Consider the following 10,203-nt stretch of genomic DNA (forward strand, 5'->3'; position numbering starts at 1 on the left):
TTTAAAGATTTTATTTATTTATTTGACAGAGAGAAATCACAAGTAGATGGAGAGGCAGGCAGAGAGAGAGAGAGAGGGAAGCAGGCTCCCTGCTGAGCAGAGAGCCCGATGCGGGACTCGATCCCAGGACCCTGAGATCATGACCTGAGCCGAAGGCAGCGGCTTAACGCACTGAGCCACCCAGGCGCCCGGGGTGTGCTTTTAAGTGAAAACTAAATAAAGATGCTGGCATCGTAATGCAAAGATGACCGTCAAGAATTTTAGAAATTCAAAAACGGTATTTTTGTTAAAGGAATGTTTCCTTTTGAGTCAAGGCATCGGAAGGCAGTACAACCCCACCTGCTCAAGGCCCAAGCCACCAAATTCCCTTTCTTCGAATTTCCCCCAAGCTCTCCTGGCCACGCCCCTCTGTCCCTCACCTCGAGGTCCCGCCCCTTTCACCTCCCACTTCCTAGTAACCGCCCTCCTTTGCGCGGCCTCCTCGGGATCTGATTGGCTGATGTGTCAACCGCCAACGGCTGCGGAGTTTAAACCCAAGCCCTACCCCCCGGCGCCGCGGAGCTCCAGGAGCTGGGTGGTGGTCGCCCCCCCCCCCCCCCCCCCCCCCCCCCCCCGCCCGCGGGGCGGGGGGGGGGGGGCCCCCCCCCCCCCCCCCCCCCCCGCCGAGAGAACGGTAAGTGAGAGGCCTTTGGCGTTGCCGCCCCGCACTCTGAGGAGATCCGTGCCTTTCCCGGGCGAAGCTCCCGGCGCCGCTCTCCGGAGCCTTCTGTCCAGCGAGCCCCGCGCGGCCCGTCGTCCCGCCCACCCGACGCTCGGGTATCTCCGGCTGCGGCCTTTGCGCCCCCTCGGAGGGGCTCGCTGGGGGGAGGCCCTGGTTTGGATTTAACCGGCTGCCTGTCGTCCCTTCGATTTTGCGCCGGGCTGCGTGAGGGGGGCGAGCGGCCGGTTAGGTCAGCTCCTTGAAAGTAGGGATTTCTGTGTGACTGCACCCCTCCCTGCTTTTTAAGAACATTTTCTACCCCCCTGTGAGCCCTTCATACGTACCCGCGGGACGAGCGTTGAGAGACTGCTTACCCGAGTTCTGGAAGGAGCCTCCTCCTCCGGATCTCTTTGAAGGCGAAGGGGTGATGGAAGACTGGGAAAAACTTCGAACTGGAACTGGGTCTTGATGTGCAGGTAGGATTTCGGTAGGGAATAGGGACGATGATTTTTTTCCTAGATGACGGACCCGATTCAGGAGAACCGGACTCGGAACTTAGTATTTCTGATTTAGAGTTAGCCGGGACCGTCCCAGACCAGAGCTGCAGACTAACTCCTAAATAACTCCTGTCAGTGAATGCTATGTGCCAAGTCCCGTACGAGGCGCTGTACGTACATTGGTTCAGTTAGTCCCTACAGCGAGATGCCCTTTCTTTCTCTAACTTGGTAAGTCTGCAAGTTGAGACCGAGAGTTGTTAAGGTGACCTAGCAATGAATGTCCTACAGATGTCATACAACATAGCCCAGGGTTGAAACTCGGAGGCCCCACGCAGTCCTGACCGCTGTTTAAAATCCCTCACTCTGTACGGTAAGTCACCCTTGCATGGTACTCCAGTGGCTGGCTTAGGTTCCTCAGGTGTTACCTGGCGAGGTTGCTGATGTGGAAGGTGACAGGGCTTCCTGTCAGGAAGACTCTGATATCTGGCTTGAGCGTTTGGGTGAGTGATTGCTAGTGCCATTTATTAAGTTAGGAACCAAGAACCAGCTTACTGAGGAGGACAGTTCAGCAGTGGTTTCCTAATTAGCAAAATGAGATTTGATCCTTCTGACTGGATTTTTTGGGGAGATGGACACGATTTCTATGTTAGTATCCTTTCAAGGGTGTGAGATGCAACCATTTGTCTTGAGTTTCTGTACATTCCTATGTTCTATCCACGGAATAGTTGGTGATCTTTGATTTTACTTTTTTCTCTTTTTGGCAAAACTTTAGGAAAAAACATTGAGCCTTCATGTTGTAAGGTTCCTGTTAAACTTCTTCCCCATTGCAGAAAATTCTTTTAAAACCATCTTCCCATTATTTGCTTGACATCTCCCAACATCTGTCAGCATTTGCAAAGGAGACTCGTTCCAATATTGGTCAGTTCTGAGTATTTGAGACTTCTTCCATTTATCCTGAGTTGTTTTCTTCAACAAATGTCTGTCCAGTAGCTGCTGTGTGCTAGGCACTCCTGGCTAAGGGTACAGCGGCAAACAAACTTGACAAAAATCCATACCCTCGTGAAACACATTTTAGTAGGAGAAGACAGACAATTAAATAAGGAAATTATGTGATCTTAGATTAGACACTGATAAATCAATGGCAAAATATATATATATATGTATATATACATATATACATATATATATATATATACATATATATATATATATGAAGTGAAATGGGGCCACGTGTGCAATTTTAAATACTTTCCTCTGGAAAGGCTAAGAAAGTGACATCTGAGTAAAGACAGTGAGTAAACCCTGTGATTATTTGGAGAAGAGTTGATACAAAGGGGGAAAGAAAGGAATATAAAGGTCCTGCAGTGGGAGTATGCTAAGGCAGCTAGGGTGGCTGGAGCTTAGTGAGCATAGGAAGAGTGATGAAGAGGTCAGAGAGGTACTCAATAGGGAATTGGGGTGCGGGGACGGGGATGTCAAATTGTGTAGTGCCTTATAGGCCATTGCAGGGATTATGACTTTACTCCATTGAGAGGAAAAGCCACTGGAGAATTTTTAACAGAGTGACATGAATTTATTGAAGTTTTAAAGGGATCATTTTGGTTTGTAGGTTGAGAATTGATGGGGGAAGAATGCGGAGAATGTGGAAACAGGACACCATTTAGATAGTTGTAGCAATAATGTACATGAGAGAGAATGGCAACTTGGATCAGAGTGACAGTGGTAGGTGGCCTCTGAGGACATGTTTGAAAGTCAGGCCAGCACAGTGATGGTAGAGTGGGGGTAGAATGTGAGAGAAAGATGTTTCCAAGCTGAGCAAGTAGAAGGATGGAATTGCTGTTAAACAAGTTGGAGAGAACACAGTGGAGCAGGTTTGGGTGGGTGAGTTGAGGACATGTTAAGTTTGAGGTACATATTAGACATCTAAGTTAGAGATGAGGAGTAGGCGGGGTAAATAAGTCTGGAGTTGATTTGGGATATAAATTTGCAAGTCATTGGCCTTTAGACTTAAAAGCCAGAGCACTAGATGATGCCCTCACAGGAGTATGTGTACATAGGAAATGGATGAGACCCAAGGATGGAGATGTGGTGCACCCCATTGGTAAGAGGGAGATCAAGAATAATCAGCAGAAGAGATTTAGAAGTGGCAGTGAGGCAGAAAAATCCAAGAGAATGGGATATTTTGGAAACCCACTAAAAGTATTTTTCAGGGAGAATGACCTGATGTCAAATACTATGATTAAAATCATAGATCAGTTGAGAACTTGATCTTGACTACTATATCTGATTGAGCAGCATTGCAGTTTAGTTACTTAATTGATCAATTTCCATATGGTAGTGGTGAGAGCAACAACTTGATTAGAGTATCGAGAGGGAATGGGAGGGGATGAATTGGAGACAGCAAGTATGGACAACTCTTTAAAGTAGAGTTTACTCTTAAGAAAAACAGATAGGATAATAACATTCTAGCATCAAGAGATCACTGGTATTAAATGTTCCATTCTCATGCATTTACACATGCCATTCCTTCTTCCTGGAATACCCTTTCAAATCTTCATACCTGACAAATTGTTTGTTTTTAAGACTTATTTATTCATTCAATAAAAATTTATTGTGTTCATATTACTTGTCAGGCACTCGTCTGTGAGCTGCAAATTATGTCCGTGAATAAAATAGAAAAATCCATGATTTCTGGAACTTAAATTCTCATTGATAGAAAATAAATCACTTCTGTACTATATTAGTGATATAAATGCTATGGAAAAAATAGAGAAGGGTAAGAAAAATCGGATATGCTGAGAAAAGGAGCTACAGTTTTGAAAGGTCTCACTGAGAAGGTAACATCTTTGCAAAGACGTGGAGGAGAGTGAACAAGCCATTTCTGTATCTGGAGGAAGAGCTTTCTCAGTAGAGAGAATGACCAGTACAAAGGACCTGAGGCTAAAGAATGGCTGCCGTTTGCCAAGCAGTTAGAGGTTGGTGGCCAGTGTGGCCTGGAAAGAATATACTAGGGGACAGAAGGAAGAGTTCAAATGGGAGAAATGGAAAAGAACAGATAATGGGGGGACTTCTTGACCATTGAAGAATTTCAACTTATTCTAAGAGAAATGGGAACCATTGAAGAATTTTAGATTGTATAGACTAATAAATACACTGTAAAGAGGGCAGCAGTGGAAGTAGGACAAGAGGCTATTATAAGAATTCAGGTGAGACGTGTCCACGCCTTCATCTAGGCTGATAGTAGTGGAGGTAGTAAGAAGCGGTCAGATTCTAATGTACTGTGAAGGCTGATTGGGGTATGAGAGATTTTTGGCCAGAGGAACTAGGATGGAGTTGCCATTAACTGAAACAGAAGGCTCAGAGTGAAACAGGTTTGGGCAGGTTAAGTTTGATATGCCCTGTTTAGTTATTCAAGTGTATTACTTAGTATATGGACACTTATAGTAAGGGCATTGGGGGGCCTAACTAGATAAAATCCAGGACAGTGTCCCCATCACAAGATCCTCAACTTAATCACGTCTGTACAGACCCCTTCTCCACATAAGGTTCAGAAGGAGAGGGATTGGGACCTGATGTCTTTGGGAGACGTTTTTAGCCTGCTGCAGAGCTGGAGGAGGATTGGGATGAGGGAGATGAAGGTGACCAGGGAGATGAAGGTGACCTGGGAGCCTGGAGAGTCTGTGATTGATACAGAGAGGATAGTGAGGTTAGTCCTGTGGACTTAAGGCAGGTAATGGGGAGAGGCTGAGTATTAAGAGGTAGGCAGGCACAGGTAACAGCATTTCTTCTAGATCTCTGAAGCTAGAGACAAGGAGGTTTGGGGAGGGGTGGGAGTTTTGAGAGGTTGATCATATCTAAGTACATAGCTCAGCTACCTTCTCAGTACAACCTTTTCTGATCCTTCTCCTCTGCCCAGTTAATTACTTTTATGCATGTGTATTATATCAGTTTTTCTTGTCATAGTATAATAGGATAATTACCTTCTTTCCACTGTTAGATCTTAGAGTGGTCCCACAGTGGTCCCATAGACTTTAGAGTCTAATAGAACATTACTCTAAAGGACGAATAGGCACATTCGAGATTTCCTGCTTGCTCCTCCAAAACAGCTAGCCCCCCGACCTCCTAAGATTAGGTTTATTTGTTCTGAGCATTTTCTAAGGTTACACTTATTACATTGTATCGAAATAGGATCTGTCCTCACAGCAGATTCTGCATTCCATGACTGTGCCTTCCCATACAACCATATCCTGGTTTCTGGATAGATAACCAGGATATTAGATATAATAATATATTATATCTAATCTATATTAGATATAATAATATAGGTTTGGATGAAAAACAGTCATTTGCCTTTTTTTGGATACTACTTTAAACCACTTGTGACTGTTGGGTCCATGGTCAAAGGAGCGAGACTGATACAAAGTGAAGGTCAAGCAAAGCTTTATTTCGCGCCAAGCATCAAGAATCAAACTGACCGGCCAGGGCTGTCTCTTGCAAAGAGGCGACCCCTCCCAGCCTCACATTCTAACTTTTATAGAGTAAAAGGCCATGTGCTTGAGCCTGGCCACACACAGGTGGCCAATTGAATTACAGTTCACCCTATAGTAGTTATTTGAACTAGTCTATCACTCTGGTCAGAATTGGCGCCCAAAAGGCAGGGCCCACATTCTTGGGAGGTTAGGGAGATGCTTGCCTGATTGGATGTCTCCACCTGGCGTGGCTCATCCTTGTATTCTGGGCTCTGTTACCTCCCCCTGACCTGACATGTCCTGGTATATGGGCTCTGTTATCAGGGGCTGGTCAGTCATATTTTTCTGGTTTCCCAGACTTGTTTCTAAGTAAGTTCCTTGGGGGTGGGGGGCAGGGTCAATCTAAGTTTACTGCATAAACAACAAAATGGCTTGCTCTGGATAAGTAAGCCCTTCCAGTGACTATATGCATACTTTCAGATCTGTACAAAGGGTTTTGCAAATACTTATATACAAACAAATTGTATCACCTAAGTCATTATTGTTACCTTTTAGAATGTATTTATCAGTTATCCTTTTTTCTTTTATTAATTAGTACTCTGATTTCTGTCTTTTTTGTTTCTATTTCAGTGATGGAGCACCCAGTGATAGACTCTGGCTCACTTCTTACTTCAGGAATTAAGAGACATGTGAAAGACAAAAGAGTTTCAAAGACTGGGAAGCTGAATGTTTCCCTTGCTTCAAAAATCAAAACAAAAATATTAAGTAAGTGCCATTAGCCCTTGGAGAATTGATATAATATTTGGTACTTTATTTTATTAAGTATAGAAGTGACTAAAATGACTATTTTTGTTAACTGATACATTTTGTCCATTCACTCCTTCCTGTATCCTTCAACTCCTGTGAGCTGAGTGGTTATGATGATTTACCCTCAGTGGTGACAGCAGAATTTTCAGCAGTAAGGCTGGGGTAGCCTAAGGCAGCTACCTCCTACACAGCAAAGAAAATACCAATGTGACATTTCTGGAAAAGAGCTAAAAAAAAATGACACATTGTGCTTGCGTGCTGTAGCAAGAGGATAGATGATGGATGATCTAGACGTGGCTGGCCCAGATAGAGTGTGGTAGTGGGTGGTTTTCATGAGCCGAAGCTCGTGAGGGTGCTGAGCCTTTGGAGACAGGGTTTCATGGGTTGTGGAACTAAGATTTTAGAAAGGAAAAAAAGAAGAAGAAGTGGGAAAAACTGCCAAGATAAATTCTCATCACTTCTGAAAATTATCTCAGTGGTTCGTATGTATCTTAGCAGGATGGGGAGAAGAGGTTTCCTGCTGGTATAGCCCCTGTGAAGGGTAATCGTGCATGCCCTGTGAAATAGCTAAAACTTCTGAGTATCTTTAAATCTTAATGTTTCTCCTACCCAGCTGTCTAGGGTCCTGTGGTATATTAGGCCCCCCCATTCAGTGGCTATTTCCTCTTCTGTTGAGCAGGACTGTTGGACACCCATTATTATGAAGGAACATGCTGTGTTTGAGGAGTGCAGCAGGAAATATCACCCTTTAGCTCTGGAAATCCAAAACCAGTTCTAATCTATTTTTGTGTCAAAGGTGGCTATCTGAAACTGCTTTCTCTACACCAAAGATAAAGTACTTTTTTGGACCCTGTTTTTTAGATGCCCAGACATTCCCTGAGTGTTTAAAAAATATACTTTCATAAGCGTATCTTATAGATACTATATTTCTATTCAGTGGGATATGTTATTGAGTAGTGGCATTTAAATAAAAATTATGAAAATGTAAGTATGCTCTCTGTATACTGAGGGAACATACTATATTTAAGGTGGACTTTACCAAGGAATTCACAATTAAATTTCTCTGCTAACAACACAGAAACATTTCTGATATAAATTATATTTATATGGTGTTTGGAAAGAGAAGGGGTCAAGTTTAGATTACAGTAAATGTCTAGAAATAAGAGTTGGATGTTTAGGGTAGAGATAGAAGATCCCACAGGGTTTAGATGATCTGTCCAGCCTTACAGTGAGTATGCTCCATTTCACTCAAGACTTTGAAAAATGGACTTCAGGAGCATTAATCGATAATTTTAATTTGTTAATTTTCTGAGTCACAGAAACCGGCTTAAAAATTTTGACAGATTGGCTACCCTAGTACCTATGGGATATCTCCAGTTAGAGCTTCAGAATCAGCTTCTCCATTCTACCTCCTAGTCCAAGTAGGAAGGCAAGTAGGGCAGCAGGTGTCAAGGCTGAGTTTTGGTGACTGGTGGAAACATCTAGGATACTGTGTCTGTCCTTGACATCTTTTGTCCCTTGACTCTGTATTCACAGCAGTCTGTATTCCTCACAGCACTTTCATTCTTCATCTTCTGTCTAGCTTTTATTTCTGCAGATCGAAACTCTGGATACATTTTTTTTTTCAAAACTACATCTATACTGTTATTCTATTGTTTTCTAACCTTTAGTGAAAACTTACAATATACTGTGCCTAAAATAGTTTCATTAAAGATATGAAAACTTATGAAGCTGTAAGTTCAATATTAACTTCTTAAAAATTTTTTTACAGACAATTCTTCTATCTTCAAACTTTCTTTAAAGCACAATAACAGGGCATTAGCTCAGGCTCTTAGTAGAGAGAAAGAGAATTCTCGAAGAATTACAACTGAAAGGACGCTATTGCAAAAAGAAGTGGAGAAACTGAATTTTGAGAACACGTTTCTTCGCCTGAAACTAAATAATTTGGTATGGAAACTATATTGTATTTGAATTCTGAATTATAGACTGATTATTAGCTATATTTTTATAGAAGCTCTAAAAATGTTTTTCAAATCTCCAATCATTATAAAAAATTATTGAAAGAGTATGCCATATTAATGAACAAACTGTTAATGGGTAGTGGAATAGGTGTCTTAAGTCTACATCCTGAATGTGCAGTTGGGGCCCTGCAAGCCAGTGTAATACCTTGATCAACATTCGATTGTTTATCATTAGCAAAGCTTGATGCATTAATATATTTTAAGAAGGTGGACATAATTCTTCCATTGAAAGAAGGGGAGTTCCCAGAGTGTCTGTATTCTCTTTTAACCTCAGCATTCCCCCGGCTACACAGCAAATAGCATGAAGATTGTAGTCATCGCTTTCACTTCCAACTCTGTCCACAGACGGGTCAGCAAGAGCCAATGGTCAGCTAGGCTGCAACTAGAGTTCTAACTCTGAAATGAGCAGAAATTAATTGAAAGTGGAAAAATTGATCTATTCCTGAGTGTTAAGTTGTCTAACAAACTGTTCATTTTCCATAGGGTGTATTATTATTCCAAGAAGATAGAGAAATGTTTGTAAGAAAATTTATAATTGAGAGCTCAAAAGCAATCAAGGGGTGAGAGAGAGAGAGAGTGTGTATGTGTGTGTGTGTGTGTGTGTGTGTGTGTCTGTTTGAACTATAGAATGTAGCACCATTTTAGCTCAATATGATCTCAGTTATTTTTTAAGTCTTCTCAGCTGATGGTATCTCCTTAAATGTATGAATCTTAATTGATTAAAAGAGGTCTTTATTTTCTGCATACAGAATAAGAAACTTATAGAAATAGAAGCACTCATGAACAATAACTTGATAACTGCAATTGAAATGAGCACACTGTCTGAGGTAAGTCGAGTCTTTGTGTAAGTGGCGAAATTTTTTAAGCATTACTAAGGATAGTCGAGATTCAGTAGCATCAAGGTTGGAGATTCATATTTTAAACTTTGTGCAAAGAAAGGATGATAATATTGATTTTAACTGGCTAATGGCACATTATCACTTGTATAATTGTTTATTGACATTTTTATGTAAAAATTAGGTTTTGATTAAAACACAGGATTAGACTGTTCAGTGAAACATAATGGCCCCTAAACCACTAAAAAACATAGAAGACATTCATAGAAAGGTAGTCTTTCAAATTAGAAAAGAGTTTGTGTTGCTAAAAAATGGGTGGGTACAATTGAAAAACGATTTGGGGAAAAAATTATAGAGAGATGCTACTATACACCATTCTCTAAAATAAATTTTCGATGGATTTAAATAAAAAAGGGGATATATAAAGTAAGAAGAAATTGTAAATAAATTCATGTTAGATAGGAGAAGACTTTCTGTACCTAGAAATAAAAATAGAAAGATTGAAGCCATAAAGGAAGCTATTGATGGATTTTCTCAAAAAAAATTTTTTTTTAGAAGGCTAAAAATGAGGGGCACCTGAGTGGCTCAGTGGGTTGAAGCCTTTGCCTTCGGCTCGGGTCATGATCCCAGGGTCCTGGGATCGAGCCCCACGTTGGGCTCTCTACTCCACAGAGAGCCTGCTTCTTCCTCTCTTTCCCTGCCTGCCTCTCTAACTACTTGTGATCTCTATCAAATAAATAAATAATAAAATCTTTTTAAAAAAGGAAGGCTAAAAATTATAAAAATTAAAGGCTAGTGCCAGACTGGGAAAATTAAATAGCGGATAAAGCATTGATATTAATGATTAAATAGCTTTTATAATATCTGATATTT

The 10,203-nt window shown here is 41.5% G+C and overlaps 1 protein-coding gene across 1 annotated transcript in view; it reads left to right on the forward strand.

Moving 5' to 3' along the window:
- Positions 1-668: 668 nt before the first annotated feature.
- Positions 669-10,203, forward strand: part of SGO2 (shugoshin 2) — a 42,754-nt gene continuing 33,219 nt past the window's right edge. The window contains exons 1-4 of the mRNA XM_059393150.1: positions 669-1,176; positions 6,297-6,431; positions 8,245-8,420; positions 9,244-9,321. Coding sequence (XP_059249133.1) covers positions 6,299-6,431; positions 8,245-8,420; positions 9,244-9,321 — 387 coding nt within the window. The 5' untranslated portion in view covers positions 669-1,176; positions 6,297-6,298. The remainder of the gene's footprint in view (positions 1,177-6,296; positions 6,432-8,244; positions 8,421-9,243; positions 9,322-10,203) is intronic.

Source organism: Mustela nigripes, chromosome 3 (genome assembly GCF_022355385.1).
Source record: "Mustela nigripes isolate SB6536 chromosome 3, MUSNIG.SB6536, whole genome shotgun sequence".
Lineage (NCBI taxonomy): Eukaryota > Metazoa > Chordata > Mammalia > Carnivora > Mustelidae > Mustela > Mustela nigripes.